A 20388-nucleotide genomic window follows, 5' to 3' on the forward strand; every position below is an offset into this window, starting at 1 on the left:
TAGAATATACTCAATTTCTAGCAATCTTCTTTTAAAAGCAATTAAAATTGCAAGAGTAAAACATGCTTATTTAAAAAATTCAGCTGGTTATAAAGCAAAAGTTTCTTCCCGTCCCCATTCACCAATGGGGTAACATTTTACAGTTTATGTATCCAAATTTTGTATGCCATACACATACACATACTTTAAAAGGATGCTACATATATATATATATATATATATATAGTCTTTCTGAAGCTGATTTTCAATTGAGTACCTACTGATCTACATCATTATTTTTAGTGCCTGCACAGTGTCAGTATATCAGCTACTAAATTATCATAACTTACAGTATTTAATCATTTCCTTATTGGTAAACACATAGGTTATTTTCTACTTTCCACTGTTAAAAACAGTATATCACTTAATTGCTTTACACACCCTTATGTCAGATTATCTATAAAATAAATTCCCAGAAATCTAGTGAATCTTTCAAATTTCAGTTTGATAGAGTCTGAAGATGTTCTGTTATGGCTTGGTTTGAACTGATCAGTTTAGGTCAATCGATGCTTTTAGATGTGAGGATGATCTGGTGGTAAGGTCAAGATCAGAGTTAGAGAGGTTTTTTTGTTTGTTTGTTTTTGCCTAACAACATGTTGTCTGTCCTTCCTTTCCTTTCTGTAGACTTTTCAGATCAAGGATACATTGTGCGGTCCTTGGCAAAGGAAAATGACACTGTTGTCCCAAGAATCTCATAGGACAACCACATAGTAATCTTGTAAAATGGTCTGTAAGAGGGGGAAAAAAATTTGTCGCTTTCTAACACTTATCCTCAAAAATGTTATTTGGGACCAGGAACCTTTCCGACCACTCCATTTTCAATCTGTTGCTGGAATAAGGTGATTGGCGCACTTGGCTTTTTGTCTCCCTCAAACAGGGGAGGGAAAGAGGTTAAAAGTCCTGACTGTGCCGCGACAGGTCTCAGGAGACCCAAAGGAACCCCGTACTAAGTATGCGGAGGGTTCGTTTCTTCCTTCCGGCTGTAGCTCGTGCTTAAGAGACGGCGGAGGGGTAAAAACGTCCGGACTCGGTTAGTGCTTTTATTCTCTCCTTTCCTGGAAGTGAAGAAAATTCAGCATGTCTCGATCCATTTCAGAAACAAGAGGATCCTCTCACGAGCCACCCGGCAGCAACACCAACCCCGCTCCCGCACTTCTCTCTGGACCTAAGTAGGGAGAGAGACAAAAGAAACTGAACGGAAAAGGACCGAGCAGAGACGGCACCCCGCGGAATAAAAGCGGGAGGCGCCTCACCCTTCCACAACTCCCGCGTCGCCGCGGGCCCCGCCTTTCAGGGGGCGGAGCTGAGCCCTCCTTCCGGGTTGCAGGCGGAAGTGGACGAATTTGAATTGTGTGGGCCGTTGGATGGGGCAGCTCCCGGATGGCGTGTGGCGCAGCGCGAGAAGGGAAAAGTGTCACGGCCGCTCTGGAACTTCTGCCCAGCGCGCCTCGGTGAGTGGATGGCGAACGGCAAGGAACTGAGTATTTCAGGGGGAGAAGCGGAACCGTCGGATGGCACAGGGGGTCGGGAGGCGGGACAGTGTAGCGGGGGCCTCGGAGTGCCTTTGGGGGTGTCGGGTGGTGGGGCCGGACGTGGGGACTTTGGGACGTCGGGGCACACGGTTGGCGCACACACGCCAACTCTATAGAGTACTGAGGATTCAGAAGCCAGACCGCCCCCGAGATTAAACCTTGTTTAATCTCTGACTTTCTAGTAATCGCAGTTCAATATTTCCGCCAATTCGTCTCGAACGCTGAAGCTTCAACAGTAGTTATTGCGAAAGCTTTACCGTAAGCAAAAGAATCTTTCTTTATTAAAGATGGAAGGTTGGGGGCAGGTTTAGAATGAAGAGATGCTCTGTGGGGATCCGAGTACCTCCGAAGAGGAGTAGTCTTTATTACTCTGGACCGCAGGTAATTGACAGCCTTTGAAATGCCTGGTGGGGATTTAAACTGAAATCTGAGTATCCTTTGTGTTCAAAACACGGATATTTTTCTTTCACGGTTGACATTTTTCACGTAACGCAAAAATCCGAGACTCTTGCTCATTTAAACTGGCTATGTTGTAACAGCGGTGATTCACAGGGGTCTTAGTTTGCTAACAATAGGGATGAGGTTTAGTTCCACAGACCTGCCTTTTCACCCCCTTCATTCATTGGCCAACTGGGTTATTGGGGAGTCATTTTGAAAGTACTCTACTAATGTTTCCAGCATCGGGTTTTCTCTGTTTCGGTTTTTTGTTTTATTTATTTTTAATGACTAACTACCTCAGATATCAAACTCTAACCTTCTAACAAAGTCATGCTTTCTGGAATAATTTAAATGTGTACCCTACATGTAAACTATAAGTGAGCATTTAAGTGTGTAGAAATTTTATATCTTGCCTTATTGAAAACTGTCAGAGTAATTTTGTTGCTTTATAGGATCAGATATTTTATGCTTCTTTTAAGGTTTTAACACCAGGGTATCTTACCATATAAATGTATAAATTTCTTTTAAAAAGTAGGACTTAATAATATTCAGAATAAACGTTCCTTCATCCATGCTGGCTACTCCTACTCTCCCATCCCTGGTAATGAACTTTTGTTTCGTTATTAGCCAGGAAAAATAAATTTAAATATTCAGTAGTTATCGTTAAAATTTAAACATTTTGTGTAGGACTGCAGCAAAGATATAAGCTATACTTTGTTAAACTTTGCTTATTCAAACCTTAAGATTCTGTTTATTTCATATAAGCTACCAGCAAATGGTAATTTCCAAAAAAAGGTTAGTCTCTACATTTTAATCTGTTCCTTTTCCTTACCTGGACTCTTTTGTTTGGATTTTTGCTCTATCTACCTAAATCAGTGAGTTTCAACTTTTATTGTGTACACATTACCTTGAAGGGTTTGTCAATTGCTGATTTCTGTATTTCCGATCTCAGAGATTCTGATCCCATAGGTCTGGAGGATGGGGTTCTGTAAATTTAACTTGAAGGTTAGAAAACTTGACCAGAATTTTTAAAACACTGACTTGATCTTTCCTAGAGAGGCATTGTAATATGTTGGTTAAGGGCATGAAACTGGACCCAGATTGCTTGCATTTGAATTTCATCTCCACGACTTGGTAGTTGCCTGACCCTAAGGAAGCTGCTTAACCTTTCAGTGCTTCCGATTCCCTCAACTATAGTGGAGATAATAACAATACCTATCTTGTAGGGCTGTTGGGAGAATCAAATGAATCAGTACGTATTAAAATCTTAGAATAGTGTGTGACACATAGTAAATGATACATATATCTCCTATTATATTGAGTAACTAAGCATTGTGCAGTATTTACATACATTATCTCATTAATCTTCGCAAATAGCACTGAGATATGTACTGGAATTTTCACATAAGAAAACTGAGGCTAAGATGGGTTCTGTAATTTGTTCTCACACAACTAGTAAAATGTTTAACTGGGGTCAAAAACTAGATTTAGTCAGAAAATTTATAACTCTTACTGATTGATTGATTGTAATGCTTCCTGCCCCTGTCTGCAATCTCTCCTTCCAAATGTTGCTCTATAAAAATCTCTGATGGCTTCCCATTGTCTACCATATATATTTCAAATTTCTTAGCTTTTTCTTTTCTTTTTTTTTTTTTTTTTACAAAGCCCTTCTCAATCTGGTTCCAACCTCTGTTTTTAAGAATCAGCTTCATAATATTCCACCATTTTTTTCCAACCTGTGATGCTCTGTCATACTACCACAATTCTCCAAATCTATTCTCTATCATGTTTATGCATACTTAGCCATTGACCTTTTTTATTTCTCCTTAAAATTTTATCCAGTGGGTTTCACATACTTTCCTAGACTTCCCCCAGTAGAGTGCTTCTTCCTCAGTGCAGTTTAGTTGCAAACAAAATAGCACTAGACTGAGAGCTCCCATCTTCTTTGTCTCTGTATCTGCAATTCTAGGTGCAGAACAGTGAGTAAGTATCCTTACAGTCTGAAACTGTGTATGTTCAGGGTGTGTAACAGTTTTAACACATTGTATCTTTTTTTTTTTTTTTTAAACATCTTTATTGAAGTATAATTGCTTTACAATGGTGTGCTAGCTTCTGCTTTACAACAAAGTGAATCAGTTACACATATACATATGTTGCCATATCTCTTCCCTCTTGCATCTCCCTCCCTCCCACCCTCCCTATCCCACCCCTCTAGGTGGTCACAAAGCACCGAGCTGATCTCCCTGTGCTATGCGGCTGCTTCCCACTAGTTATCTATTTTACATTTGGTAGTGTATATATGTCCATGACACTCTCTCACCCTGTCACATCTCACCCCTCCCCCTCCCCATATCCTCAAGTCCATTCTCTAGTAGGTCTGTGTCTTTATTCCCATCTTGCCACTAGGTTCTTCATGACCTCTTTTTTTTTTTTTTTTTTTTTCCCTTAGATTCCATATATATGTGTTAGCATACTGTATTTGTTTTTCTCTTTCTGACTTACTTCACTCTGTATGACAGACTCTAACTCCATCCACCTCATTACAAACACCTCCATTTCATTTCTTTTTATGGCTGAGTAATATTCCATTGTATATATGTGCCACATCTTCTTTATCCATTCATCCGATGATGGACACCTAGGTTGCTTCCATGTCCTGGCTATTGTAAACAGAGCTGCAATGAATATTTTGGTACATGACTCTTTCTGAATTATGGTTTTCTCAGGGTATATGCCCAGTAGTGGGATTGCTGGGTCATATGGTAGTTCTATTTTTAGTTTTTTAAGGAACCTCCATACTGTTCTCCATAGTGGCTGTATCAATTTACATTCCCACCAACAGTGCAAGAGTGTTCCCTTTTCTCCACACCCTCTCCAGCATTTATTGTTTCTAGATTTTTTGATGATGGCCATTTAACACATTGTATCTTATTAAGCTGAAAAAGTTTAAAAGATGACAATATAATTCTGTGTAGGTTAGTAGAGGGATTTTAGTGATAGCATATAGTTTGTAAATTTCACAACTATGGAAAAATAAGTATTGAAATTGTAGGCTCAGAAGACATGTCATGTGGGAAAAAATTTAGAGCAGTATTTGCTAATATTCACAGAACTCCAAATGCTTTATACATATTTCTCACTTAGCCTTTACAGCCGTTTTATTATTATCCCTATATTAAGGTGAAGAAACTGAAGCACTGAAAGATTTAGTAACTTTAAAAAAAAAAAAAAAAAAAAAGCTTTTTTTTTTGTCTGTTTGTTTTTGGGTTTTTTTTTGCATTTAATTTCCTCCTGTGCAGGATTTTTTTTTTTATTATAAGAATGATATATGTTAAGTGTAATTTAAGAATTAACTTTATAACAGAGAATTAGCCTCATTTGTACATGAATGTTCACTTCTACAGTAATTCAATTCTATATATATATATATTATGTTTTTTTTTTTTTTTTTTTTTTTGGCCACACCACACAGCATGCGGGATCTTAGTTCCCTGACCAGGGGTCGAACCTGCACCCCCTGCAGTGGAAGTGCGGAGTCTTAACCACTGGACTGCCAGGGAAGTCCCAACATTAATTCAATTCTAAATTAAGGAAATATTGGGAAATTAAAACCAGAAACGTTTGCCTTTCCTTTTCAGTTTGAACAGTTAAGATGGTTACCTGACCTCCTTGCCCACAACCTTTTCTTTAAAAACCCGCCAACGTTGTAGGCACATCATTCTAAGGACCAGTGGGCAGTGGGTAAGGGGTTGGACTAAGGAGCATATGATCCTAATATGCTCTCATCCCACATACCTTCTCCAGCCAAAGTAGCACCATGTATTTGAATCAGAGCTGAATATCTGATGCAGACTAAACCATTCACATTGTTTCTTCTTGAATTTGGAATTGGGATACCAAGAAACTATTGGTAACCAAGCTGGAAAGGTCTTTATGTGCTGAGATGACAATGGAATGATGAAGAAACATGAACAGTGGGCATAGGGAGCCAATATATAGAGAGGGAGGGAGGGAAAACCTATTTCTGGAGGACTAGCTATAAAGTAAGTCAATATAAACTTATAACTTTATTGCTTTTCCTTTTTTTTAAGACTATATTTTTATTTTTTATTTTTTAAGACAAAACATATAACTTTCGAATATTTTTTATAAACACATTTTACATGAAGCAAAAAAGTTTATTCATTACTGTATTAACTAATTAGGGTTTTCAACTGTTCTTTTTTTTAATTAATATTTATTAGAGTATAGTTGCTTTATAATGTGCTAGTTTCTGCCGTACAGCAAAGTGAATCAGCTATGTGTATACGTATATCCTCTCTTTTTTGGAGTTCCTTCCCATTTAGGTCTCCACAGAGCATTGAGTAGAGTTCCCTGAGCTGTACAGTGGTTTCTCATTAGTTATCTATTTTATACATAGTATCAATAGTGTATATATCTCAATCCCAATGTCCCAATTCATCCCACCCCCCTTCTTTCCCCCCTTGGTGTCCATATGTTTGTCCTCTACATCTTTGTCTCCATTTCTGCTTTGCTAATAAGAAGGAGTATATTTTTATAGGAGCAGTTTTAGGTTCACAGCAAAATTGAGGGGAAGATGGTAGAGATTTCCCGTGTACCCCACCCCCACACATGCATAACCTCTCCCATTATCAACATCCCCCGCTAGGGTGGTACATTTGTTATAACTGATGAGCTTACATTGACACAAGGTAATCACTCAAAGTCTATAGTTTAAATTATAGTTCACTCTGGGTGTTATACATTCTATGAGTTTGGACAAATGAATGATGACATGTGTCTATTATTATGGTATCATACACAGTATTTTCACTGTTCTAAAAATCATATGTGCTTCACCTACTCATCCCTCCTTTGCCCTTTGTAACCACTGATCTTTTTACTATCTCCATAGTTTTGCCTCTTCCAGAATATCATATAGGTGGAATCATACAGTATGTAGCCTTTTCAGATTGGCTTCTTTAACTTAGTAATATGCATTTAGGTTTCCCCCATGTCTTTTCATGGCTTGATAGCTTTTTTTTTTTTTTTTTCTTAGCACTGAGTAATATTTCATTGTCTGGGTGTACCATAGTTTGTTTATCTGTTCATCTACTGAAGGAGATCTTAGGTGCTTCCAGGTTTTTGCAATTATGAATAAAGATGCTGTAAACATCCGTGTGAAGGTTTTGATGTGGACATAAGTTTTTACTGCCTTTGGGTAAACACCAAGGTGAGTGTTGTCCTTACTGATTCTCTTTGTGCCGGATCTGTCCATTTCTGATAGAGGGGATGTTGAGGGCTCCAACTATGGTTGTGTATTCATCTGCTTCTCTTGGCAGTTCTATTAGTTTTTGCCTCATATATTTTAACATTCTGTTGTTAGGTACATACATATTAAGTATTTTATACCTTCTTGGGAAATTGACCCCTTTATCATTATGTAATGTCCTTCTTTATTCCTGATAAATTTCCTTACTTTGAAGTCTGCTGTTTCTGAAATTAATATAGCTACTCCTGCTTTCTTTTGATTAATGTTAGCATGGTATATTTTCTCCATCTGTTTACTTTTAATCTATGTATAAAGTGGACATCTTGAGACAACGTATAGTTAGGTCTTATTTTTTGATCCACTCTGACAAATCTTTTTTTTTTTTTTAACATCTTTATTGGAGTATAATTGCTTTACAATGGTGTGTTAGTTTCTGCTTTATAACAGTGAATCAGTTATACATATACATGTATCCCCATATCTCTTCCCCGTTGTGTCTCCCTCCCTCCCACCCTCCCTATCCCACCCCTCTAGGTGGTCACAAAGCACTGAGCTGATCTCCCTGTGTTGTGCGGCTGCTTCGCACTAGCTATCGGTTTTACATTTGATAGTGTATATATGTCCATGCCACTCTCTCACTTTGTCCCAGCTTACCCTTCCCCCTCCCCGCGTCCTCAAGTCCATTCTCTAGTAGGTCTTCGTCTTTAAATCTGTCTTTTAATTGGTGCATTTAGACCATTGACGTTCAAAGTGATTATTGATATAGTTAGATTAATAGCTACCGTATTTGTTACTGTTTTCTATTTGCTACCCTTGTTCTTTGTTCCTATATTTGTCTCTACTCTTTTTCTGTCTTTCGTGATTTTTTTTTAAACAAGGATCTGTCTTTTCATTTATTTATTTTTATTTATTTATTTTTTTTGGCTGCATTGGGTCTTTGTTGTGGCATGTGGGATCTTCGTTGCAGCATGCAAGATCTTTTTTTGTTGTTGCGGCACATGGGCTCTTTGTTGCAGTGTGTGGGCTTCTCTCTAGTTGTGGCCTGTGGGTTTTCTCTCTCTAGTTGTGGTGCACAGGCTCCAGAGCGTGTGGGTTCTGTAGGTTGCGACACGTGGGCTCTCTAGTTGAGGTGCACATGCTCAGTAGTTGTGGTGTGCACGGGCTTAGTGCCCTGCGGCATGTGGGATCTTAGTTCCCCAACAAGGGATCGAACCTGCGTCCCCCGCATTTGAAGGCGGATTCTTTACCACTGGACCACCAGGGAAGTCCCTGCTTTTTGTGATTTTAACTGAGCATTTTATATGATTTTCTCTCCTTTCTTAAGATATCAGTTATACTCTTTTAACTTTTTTTAGTGGTTGCCCTAGAGTTTGCAGTACACAACTAATACATAATCAAATACATTGGTGCTATTGTTATTTTGAAAAACTGTTAACTCATTATTAAGAATAAGAAAAATAAAACAGTTTATTTTACCTTTACTTATTCTTTGCCTGATACTTTATGTAGATCTGAATTTCTGATCTATATCATTTTCTTTCTCTCTCAAGAACTTTTAACATTTCTCACAAGGCAGGTCTACTGGCAAAATATTCCATCAGTTTTTGTTTGAGGAAGTCTTTATTTCTCTTACATTTCTGAAGGGTAATTTCACAGGATACAGAATTCTAGGTTGGCTTTTCTCCTCCCTCCCATCCCCCAATGCTTTAAATATTTCACTCCACTCTCTTTTTGCTTGCATTGTTTCTGAGAAGTTGGATATAATTCCTGTCTTTGTTCCTCTATAGGTAAGATTTTTTTTCCCCCTGTAGCTTTTTTCAGGATTTTTTTCTTTACCGTTGATTTTCTGTAGTTTGAAATGATAGACCTAGGTGTAGTTTTTTGGCAGTTATCCTGCTTGGTTTTCTGGAACTTTCTGGATCTGTGGTTTGGTGTCTGACATTAATTTGTTATTGTTTCAAATATTTCTCCTGTTCCTTTTTCTCTTCTGGTATTGCTAGAACACTTTTGTTACACTGTCTGTGGTTGTCTCACAGTCCTTGGATATTATGTTGTTTTTTTTCAGTTTTTGTCCTCTTTGCTTTTTAGTTTTCAAAGTTTCTGTCGAGTTATCTTTAAGCCCAGAGGTCTCTTCTCAGCCTTGTCCCATCTACTAGTAATCCTATCAAACAATTCTTCGTTTCCATTAATATTTTTGATCTGTACCATTTCTTTCTGATTCTTTCTTAGAATTTCCATTTCTCTGCCTACATTGCCTATCTGGTCTTGTGTATTGTCTACTTTATCCATTAGCGCCCTTAGCTTATTAATCATAATTTCAAATTCCTGTTCTGATAAATCCAACATCCCTGCCATGTTTGGTTCTGATGTTTGCTCTGCCTTTTCAAATTGTGCTTTTTGCTCTTTGATATGTCTTGTAAGTTTTTTCTTGATAGCCAGACATGAGGTACTGAGTAAAAGGAATTGTTGTAAATAAGCCATTAGTACCATGGTGGTAAGGTGTGGAAGAAGGGGAAGTGTTTTATAGTCCTGTGATTTAAGTCTCAGTCTTTTTGTGAGCCTATGCCTCTGGACTTTGAAGTTCACAAGTATCTCAGCTTTTTTCTCCCCTCTTATGTGGGATGGCTACATTATGCTGGAGTTGGGTGTTTCCTTTCCCTGGGTCATTTAGGCTCTGATAATACCCCAGCAGCTTAGGCTCTGGTTAACTAGTTTCTCTTGAGGGCAGGCCTTATTAAGAAGAACAGAGTGCTTTGGTGTATTTCAAAATGGCACCTTTTCCCCTCCCCTTGCCAAAATCACAAGGGGATTTTTCTCTGATGTTTACTGTGGACCCTCATTGAGTTCCTGGTGATAAATCTCACAGTATTGTGAGAGGCCCCATGATTGGATGCCCCTTGAGTTTTTAACTCTCAAAGTTGTCCACACTGAGCCTCCAGCAATCAATTAGTCGATTATAGTTCAGGTTTTCCCACTGCAGTGCTGGATCCTACAGCAGTTTCAGCTGGTAACTCTGCTCAGGTAAGCTGTGACTCCCTGTATTCACCTTTCTCTCTAGTCTTGGAGGCAGTGGCTTGCTGTGTCCTCCCTTCTTACAGATCCAAGAAGTGCTGCTGGTTTTTCAGTCTTTTCAGCTCTTGCTGTTAGGATGGAGGGGTGACTTACAAGCTTCTTACCTGGTGCTTTTCCTTTTAATTTAAATAAATATCTTTATTTTTAAATGGTGGTTGTTAACTTTTAAACATCTGTCTGGTAATATAATAGTATAGAATAAAATTAACGCATTTTAAGAGTATATAGTTCAGTGAGTTTTAGTAATTGTATTTCATTATATGAATATTCCACAATTTGTTTTATCAGTTGTCTGTTGATGGGCATTTAGGTTGTTTATAGTTTTTGGCTATTACAGGTAAAGCAGCTATGGACATTTGTGTACAGTGAACATATGCCTTTATTTCTTTTGGTTGCATCATATGGTAGGTGTCCATTTAACTTTTTTTATTGTAATAAAATTCACATTCATAAAATTAACCATTTTGAGGTATACAATTCAGTGCCATTTAGTACATTCACAGTGTTGTGCAACCATCACCTCTATCTAGTTCCAAAACATTTTCATCACCCCAGAAGGAAAACTCATACCCATTAGGCAGTCACTTCGCATTTCCTATTTCGCCATCCCTAGAAACCACAAATCTGCTTTATGTCTCTATGGATTTACCTATTCTAGATATTTCATATAAGTGGGATTATACAATATCTGACCTTTTGTTTCTGGTTTGTTTTACTTAGTATGTTTTTGAGGTTCATCTATGTTGTCGCATAAATCAGTACTACATATTTTTTAATAGCGGAATAATAGTCTATTGTATGGATATACCACATTTTGTATACCTGTTAATCAGTTGACAGACAAATGAGTTGTTTCTGTTTTTTAGCTATTGTGAATAGTGCTGTTATGAACATCTTTGTACAAGTTTTTGTTTGAATACCTGTTTTCAAATCTTTTCAGTAAGTACAGGTTTCCCCAGCCACCTGAAAGTAGAACATTCCTGTGGAACCTTTTGTAGGCTGAAATGGCATAGAGTAAAGAAGTAATTATCTTTTTTTATAAAGGTGAAAATCTTTTTTTTGATTTCTTTGGTTAGCAAAAACAGGTATTAATATAGGTCTTTTGTAGAAGTGAAGTGGCATAAAGGGAACTTTCGACAAGTGGGGAATACCTGTACCTAGTGTGATTGTTGGGTGATGTGGTAACTCTCTGATGTGTTGAACAACTGCCAAACTGTTGGTGCATAGTAGCTGTACCATTTTACATTCCCATTAGCAATGTATGAGGGTTCCAATTTCTCCATATCCTTTGCAGCGCTTATTTTCCTTTTTTTTTAAAATTATCATCACCTTAACAGGCATCAAGTGGTATTCTCATTGTTGTTTTCATTTGCATATCCCTAAGGAGTAATGATGTTGAGCATTTTTTCATGTGCTTGTTGACCATTTAAGTATTTTCTTTGGAGAAATGTCTATTCAGATCCTTTCCCTATTTTTAAGTTCTGTTATTTGTCTTTTTGTTGTTGAGTTCTAAGAGTTTCTTACATATTCTGGATATTAGATCCTTATCAAGTATATGATTTTCAAATATTTTCTTCCATTTTGGGGATTGTGTTTTCACTGTCTTGATTACGTAGTCCAATTTATTTATTTATTTATTTATTTGCTGCTATGATTTTGGTGTCATACATAAGGAACCGTTGCCAAATCCAAGGTCATGAAGATTTACATAATACTATGTTTTCTTTTAAGATTTTTATAGTTTTGGCTCTTACATACTAAATCTTGGATCCATTTTGAGTTAATTTTTGTATCTAGTGTGAGGTAGAGGTCCAACTTTATTCCTTTACATGAGGCTACCCAGTTGTCACAGCACCATTTGCTGAGGAGACTATTCTTTCTCCATTCAATGGTTTTGACATCCTTGTTGAAAATTAATTGATCGTATATGTATGCGTTTATTTCTTGACTCTTAACTTTTTCTCTATGTTTTTCCTTATGCCAGTCCCATCCCATCTTTTTTAAATTACTGTAGCTTTGTAGTAAGTTTTCAAATTGGGAAGTATGAGTCATTCAACTTTTTCTTTTTGCATTGTTTTGACTATTCAAGGTCCCTTGTAATTTCTTATGAATTTTAGGATCAGGTTTTCCATTTCTACAAAAATGGCCATTGGATTTTGATAAGGATTACATTGAATCTGTAGATTGCTTTGGGGAGTATGGCCATCTTAACAATATTAAGTCTTTCAACCATGAACAGTTCTTTCCATTTATTTGGGTTCTTTAATTTCTTTTTGCAATATTTAATGGCTTTCAGTGTACAAATCTTGCACCTCTTTGTTACATCTATTCCTAAATAGTTCATTCTTTTTGATGGTATTGTAAATGAAATGGATTTCTTAATTTTCTTTATGGATTGTTCTTTGCTATCGTGTAGAAATTTGTCTGATTTTTTGTGTATTGACCTTGCGTCCTGCCACTTTGCTGAATTTGTTTATTAACTCACAGTGTTTTATGAATTCATTAGGATTTCCTGCATATAAGATCATGGCTTCTGCAAGAAGAGCTACTTCTTGCTTTCAGTTTGGATGCTTTTTATTTCTTTTCTTGCCTAATTGTTCTGGCTAGAACTTCTAGTACAATGTTGAATAGATATGGTGAGAGTGAACATCATTGTTTTGCTCTGGATCTTATGTGGAAAGTTTCCAGTTTTTCACCATTGAGTTTGATGTTAGCTGGGTTTTTCAAAGATGCTCTTTATCATGCTGAGGAAGTTGCCTTCTATTCCTAGATTGATGAGTATTTTTTATCATGAAAGAGTGTTGGATTTTGTCAAATGACTAGTCTAGCTAAAGGTTTGTCAATTTAGTTGATCTTTTTAAGGAACCAACTTTTGATATTACTCTCTTGTTTTTCTTTTCTTTACATTTATCTCCACTCTAATCTTTATGAATTCCTTCCTTCTACTAGGTTTGGTTTTAGTTTGCTCTTCTTTTTCTAGCTCCTTGAGGTATAAAATTAAGTTATTGTTTTGGGATCTTCTTTTTCAGTGTCTGCATTACAGATATAAATTTCCCTCTGATCACTTTTTGCTGTGTACTGTAGATTTTTAGTATGTTATGTTCTCATTTTCATTGGTCTCTAAGTATTTTCTGATTTCCCTGTGGTTTCTTCTTCCCTCTTTTGCTTGTTTAAGATTGTGTTGTTTAATCCCTACATTTTTGAGAATTTTTGAGTGTTCCTTCTTTCATTTGCTTGTTGGCCATGTCCTATTTCTTTTCTGAAGTGTATGTTCTACTCCCAAGCTCACTTTTTGAGGCCAACATTACCCTGATACCAAAGCCAGCTAAAGACACTACAAGAAAACAGAACTATAGGCCAATATCCCTGATGAGTATAGATGCAGAAATTCTCAGCAAAACACTAGCAAACTAAATTCAGCAGCACATTAGAAGGATCATACATCATGACCAACCAGGATTTATCCCTGTGTGCACACTAATGGAAGGAGAAATAAAAATCAAAGTCATCTCAAAAGGTGCAAGAAAACATTTAACAAAATTTAACATCCCTTCATGATAAAAATTCTCAACAAATTGGGTATAGAAGGGATGTACCTCAACATTATAAGGGCCGTACATGACAAGCCCACAGCTAACATCATACTCAATGGTAAAAGGTTGAAAACTTTTCCTGTAAGATCAGGAACAAGATAGGGTACCCACTCTCTCCACTCCTATTCAGTATAGTACTGGAAGTCCTAGCCAGGGCAGTCAGGCAAGAAAAAGTTATATCCATGAGAAAAAGAAAGTTTTTATCCATGTCGGAAAAGAAAGTTTATATCCATGTCGGAAAAGAGGAAGTAAAAATGTCTGTTTGCAGATGACATGATCTTATTTATTGAAAATCCTAAGGATCCCACCAAAAAAACTAAGAACAGCCACGCAGCTAGAGTGAGAGGGAGTTTGGCTTACTTTATTGTGTTAGTTATCTATTGCTGTGTAACAAATCACTCCAAAACTTGGTGCCTTAAAACAACAGACATTTATTATCTGACAGTTTCTGTGGGTCAGAAATTCGGGAGCAGCTTAGCTGTGTGGTTCTGCCTTAGGGTCTCCCATGACGTTGCTCTCAGGCTGTCAGCCAGGCTGCAGTCTTAATGAAGGCCTGAGTGGGGCTGGACAATTTACTTCTAAAACGGCTCACTCGTATGATGTGGGTAAATGCCTCAGTTCTTTGCCAAGCAGACCTCTCCAAGGAGCACCTTAAAAGAAAGCCTTTATGACGTGGCAGCCAGTTTCCACCAGTGCAGGTGATCCATGACAGAGAGCAAGGAGGAAGTCATGATGCCTTTTATGACCTAGTTACACTTTGTCATTTCTGCCAGGCATTTTGGTGGAAGTTACTAAGCACAGCCACAGTCAAGGAGAAGGAAATCAGGCTCCACATTTTGAAGGGGGAGGAGTATCAAACTGAGTGTCACTGACCAAGTGGAGGTAAGCAGTGCAAGAGACTCAGAATACCTCTTGATAGCGGCTTCCTGGAGCTCTTCGTTAAATTGTTAATGATTTCTCAAGGAAGGGGGGAATGCTTTGATATTATTTCTAAGACCAAGACTGTTGTTAAGACTTGGGCTGTTATTGAGATATATACTTACCTAGCATTGTTTTCCTCCTTCCACTTAGGAAGTCTTAAAATTCATGTACTGGAAAGAAAACAAATGATAAAATCCAACTAAAAATATGTGAATTTTTTTTTTCTGAAGTTTTGGTTTGGAGACTGTTGATTGAAATAAAGAAATTCATCATCAGGATTTAGCAGCAAAAGTTTTATTTCGGATGCTGTGGATTAGTAAGAAAGCTGATGTGAACCAGTCAAAAATATGAATTTTGTAATATCTTTAGAACATTATCCGATTCGGGGATAACTTTTTTTTTCTTTTAATTAATTTATTTAATTTATTTATTTTTGGCTGCAATGGGTCTTTGTTGCCGTGCGCGGGCTTTCTCTAGTTGTGGAGAGCGGGGGCTACTCTTCATCGTGGTGTGTGGGCTTCTCATTGCGGTGGCTTCTCTTGTTGCGGAGCACAGGCTCTAGGCGCGCGGGCTCAGTAGTTGTGGCTCTCGGGCTCTAGAGCGCAGACTCAGTAGTTGTGGCGCATGGGCTTAGTTGCTCCAGGGTATGTGGGATCTTCCCAGACCAGGGCTTGAACCCGCGTCCCCTGCATTGGCAGGCGGACTCCTCACCACTACACTACCAGGGAAGCGCTCAGGGGTAACTTTTAATTTGATGTAATCTTTTTTATTTTAATAATTTATTTATATTTTTGGCTGCGTTGGGTCTTCGTTGCGCTGCGTGGGCTTCTCACTGTGGTGGCCTCCTCCACTGCGGAGCACAGGCTCCAGGCGCATGGGCTTCAGCAGTTGCAGCACGCAGGCTTCAGCAGTTGTGGCACGCAGGCCCAGCAGCTGTGGCTCACGGGCTCCAGAGCGCAGCCTGAACAGCTGTGGCACGTGGGCCCAGCCACTCCGCGGCACGTGGGATCCTCCCAGACCAGGGCCTGAACCTGAGTCCCCTGCACTGGCAGGGGGACTCCCAACCACTGCGCCACCAGGGAAGTCCCTAATTTGATATAATCTTAAACTTAGAAAAAAATTATATGAATAGTAAAAGGAACTCCTATATACCCTTTAAACAGGTTCACCAATTATTTATGTTTTGTGACATTTGCCTTATTCTTTCACCTCTCCTAGCCTAGTCAGCCTAAAACCACCAGGGATAAATCTGTAGTCTGATAAAGTTAGGTTTGTTGACTCATTGCAATGAGAGAGGTCGCAGACCCGAGGAACCACAAGGCTTTGCACCAAGCAAAGGGTAAAATAGATTTCTTATAACATGTTGGAGAAGGGTGGCATTGACGTGAAATTTAAATGAAGTAGTGTTTTAATGGGGTCAAAGCGAAGCCAAGGCTGTGTGTAAAAGAGTCAACATCAGATCTGAGCTACGAAGTGGGCCTAGGGTGTTTCCTTGAAAACTACAAAAGTAAGAGGAGGACTGTTGTGTTCAGAAAGCTCTTGTCTGTAGTTCTGTACCTCCGTTAGAAACCGAGATTTCTTCTCTCTATCAAAGTTGCTTACTTAGATCCTCTTAGCAAAAGTAGGATATTTCAGAAAGTTTACTTAAGTACCTTCCAGTCATCTTCCCACTTGAGAGACAAGCACTGTTCTAATATTTTTCATGATAGATTAGTTTTGCCTGTCCTAGAACTTCATATGAATGGAATGATGTGGATAAGAATAGTGTACAGTTTCTTTCACTTAGCATAATATTTATAAGATTCATCTGTTTTGTTGCATCCTGCAGCACTTGTTACCTTTTCATTGCTAAGTAGTATTGCATTTTATTAATATACTTCAATTTTTTTAATCCATTTTCCTGTTGATGGACTTCTAGGCTTCCAGTTTTGGAGTATCATGAAGGTGACTACTATGAACTTTTCTGTATAAAGTTTTTTGTCTATATGTTTTTTTATTTCTCTTGGATGTACACCTGGGTGTGAAATTCCTACATCAAAGGCTAGGTTCATGGGCATTTATGTTTAACTTCTATGAAACTACTAAAACTTTTCAAAATGATTATTCCATTTTGATTATTGTTGATTATTCACATCAACAGTTTATGAGAGTTCCCCAGTTGCTTCATATCCTGTCCAATGTTTGGTGTTGATAGTCTTTTTAATCTTAGCCATTATTACAGGTATAAAGTAGTCTTTCATAGTGGTTTTAATTTTTATCATCTTAACTACCAGTGATGTTGAGCATCTTTCCATTTGTTTATTGGCCATTTGTATATCTTCCTTCATGAAGTGTCTGTTCATGTCTTTTGCCCATTTCTTTAAATGTTTGCTTTATATTATTGTAGGAGTTCTTTATGTATTCTGGGTATAAGTCTTTGTCAGACACATCTTTTACAAATATTTTCTCCCAGCGTGTGGCATACATAATTCACTTTCTTAATGGTATCTTTTGATGAGTGGAAGCTTTTAGTTTTGATGAAGTATAATGCATTACTTTTTCTTTTAAAACTTTTATAGTTTTAGCTTTTACAGTAAGGTCTATGATCCACTTGAAATTAATTTTTATTTATAGTGTAAAGTGTGAATCTCAAGGTTCATTTGTTTTCCATGTGGAGATCCATTTTTTTCAGCATCATTTGTTGAAAAGACTTCTTTTTCTCACTGAATTGCTTTGGTACCTTTGTTAAAAATCAAGTGACTGGAAAAGTCTGGGTCTGTTTCTAGGCTCTTTATTTTTGTTCCATTGGTCTATGTGGAATACTGTATATTAATACACTTTGAAAAACTATATAGAATACTTATTAGATTGGTACAAATAGGAAAAACCTTTCCCGTTCATGTTTTGATAGCACTGGAGAGCTTTCGTATGATCATCCTGTAGCCAGTGATATTTGGAGGCTTTTCAGCATGGTACTCTATATATTCCTATGCTACTTTTTTTGTGACATGCGAGATTGATGTTCACTTTTATTCTCTTCTATTGTAAAGATGAGAAAGCACTTGTGTAGTACAGAGTTCTGAGGCTAGTAAGTAAGAAACTTCAGGTACCTTTCTTTAAGTAGCATAGCTGTCTATACATATACAGATCTAGACAGAACTTCATTGCACTGTCCAACCAAGAGAGATGCCTTGGGTCCTTGTATTGACAGTTTGAAGGGAAAGAGGAGGAGAAGACAGAGCCACATAGAAATTGTGATTTCCTTATAAAGCAAAATTAGTCTATAACCATGTAAGTTACCTATATTTTGGACCTCAATCATTATTCTGAATTACAGTAAACTTAAAAGTAAGCAGTAGTTGCAATTCATCTGCACAAGAGAGAGGGGTAAGAAATTAGAAGCTGGAGAGATTGGATCTCAAATATAAATCTGTGTTGTTGGGATACTAACTAAATATTATTTATAAGTTAAAATGTTTATGTTTACTCTAGGTGAAGGACTGTTATCGTGTGTTTATGGAATTTTCTGCAATAGATTTGTGAAACTGCTAGAAATTAGAAAGTATGGGTCTCTTTGTTCCTGGTATGTCCTGCAGTCCTGGCTCCTTTCCACTAAATGCCAGTAGTCATCTTAATCTTTTTGGTAACTAAAAAACATTCCCTCTAATTTCAACACTGTCCCCAGAATTTACCACCCTTGTTGAGAATTACTGGTCTTAGATTTGGAAAGGTGAGGAAATTAAGTGCTAGAGTAAGAAATGATGCAACGTATTTGTAATCATACACTGACTAAATCTAATTAAAATGGATAATTTGAGAATTTTAAAATTAAAATGGCTGATTGTATATTCTTATTTTTCCTAGTAAAATGAATGAAAGTAAACCTGGAGGCTCACAGAATCCCAGTAAGTAACCATATTTAAAATATTTTCAAATTTAATTTAAAATGTTAAGATATTTTACTCTTGCTTTTTTATTACAATGAATCTTTTTAGACTGGTACTCAAACAATAGGAATGAATTTCCTGATATTCTTAGTTCATGTTTCTGTATACTAAAATATAATGTTGTGTGTATTCATTTCAACAAAAATCTGCTAGAAAAGGATAATATGCCAAATATTATTTGTATTCTCTATGTGTATTTATCAAGTATGGTTTGTATCTGAATAAAACAGTATTACTTATTTAATAAATATGATTTTTTTACCTTTTTGTGTGATTTTTCTTCTTACAAAAGATAAAATGCAGATGAGAACAATTTAAACAACGTATGAAAGTTTAACGTGAAAAGGAAAACTTGCCTATTAGCGCCCACAACAGTCTCCTCAAACAGATGTAGACCTTTGCTTTTGGTTGTTTTCTTCATTTATTAGTTATAAACAGTACATATTGATTAGCTACTATGGAAGATGAAAATTTTAAATTGTTACTTTATACTCCTTTGCCACTACTTCTCCCTGATCTACCCTTTATAAAATTTACTTTTTGATTCCCTCTCAAGGTATTACACTTAAAACTCTGTATCTTGACTCTCACTTATAGAGTATCTGTTAACTCCATATCATGTTGGATAAGGAAATTTGTGCTCTTAAACCTCCTCTACTTTGCTTTCCTGCTTTTACCTACAGACTTCTATCAACTGTGCTAATAGTTCTGAAACTTAGTAATTCACGGACTACCTTCATATATTTGCCAAATGGAAATACGACCTCTTACTGTTATTAATATTTTTCTTAAGATTGACTCAGTTTTTTACTTACATGAATGTGCTCATTTTATTATTGTAACATAACCAGTATCATTTGCTGGAGTATAATAGAAGATGGTCTTAATAAATATAATGAAGTCAGAACAGTTTTACTGAATTTTAAACAGTAAAATTAAACAACAGCAAAGTATAAAGAAAAAGAAAGGTAACCTACTTATAAAAATGCATGCCTGAAACCTAGTCTGTTCTGTGTCCAAGGGTCTCGGTACTGGGCAAAGGGAGGAGGAGAACAGATGGAAAGCACAGGTCCGCAGCATATAGCAGATGCAGCTCCATCCAGCATTCACCTTAAGGACTCCTCTTATGTAATCTCAGCTAATTCCTTGTATTCCTCTTCCTCTTGATAGCTGCATGCACACTTACAGCTGAAAGTATAGGCACTGGGGATGAAGAAGTTAAGGCGGGAGCTGCTGGTGTAAGATGTCCAGTAAACAAATGGCAATTTGCTGCAATTAATGTGGTCAGGTACTCTGTATGGGGGAGGAAGGGGAGCTGAAACCTTTTAAAAGATTGAGGGAAGGGCCTTTCAGTTATTGCTTATGAAGCTGGAGTGAGGGAGGACAAATATAGGGGGGATGTTTCACAATATTAAGTATTAGCTCATGCTGTTTCTTTCCAGTCCTGCAATCTATTTTCTGAGTAGCCTATTAACAGATACAGTATATTTTCAACACATAACATCCATTCTTGATTACATGTATTAGTTAAGGTAAATAAGATTAGCTGCTGTAATAGGTAAACCCTGAAGTTTTAATGGTTAATACAGTAAACA

The 20388-nt window shown here is 37.2% G+C and overlaps 1 protein-coding gene across 1 annotated transcript in view; it reads left to right on the top strand.

Moving 5' to 3' along the window:
* Positions 1–1401: 1401 nt before the first annotated feature.
* The window catches only part of G2E3 (G2/M-phase specific E3 ubiquitin protein ligase), a 53943-nt gene continuing 34956 nt past the window's right edge, over positions 1402–20388 (top strand). The window contains exons 1-2 of the mRNA XM_061182418.1: positions 1402–1490; positions 18711–18751. Of these exons, the coding sequence (XP_061038401.1) occupies positions 1420–1490; positions 18711–18751 (112 nt within the window). The 5' untranslated portion in view covers positions 1402–1419. The remainder of the gene's footprint in view (positions 1491–18710; positions 18752–20388) is intronic.

Source organism: Eubalaena glacialis, chromosome 2 (assembly GCF_028564815.1).
Source record: "Eubalaena glacialis isolate mEubGla1 chromosome 2, mEubGla1.1.hap2.+ XY, whole genome shotgun sequence".
Classification (NCBI taxonomy): domain Eukaryota; kingdom Metazoa; phylum Chordata; class Mammalia; order Artiodactyla; family Balaenidae; genus Eubalaena; species Eubalaena glacialis.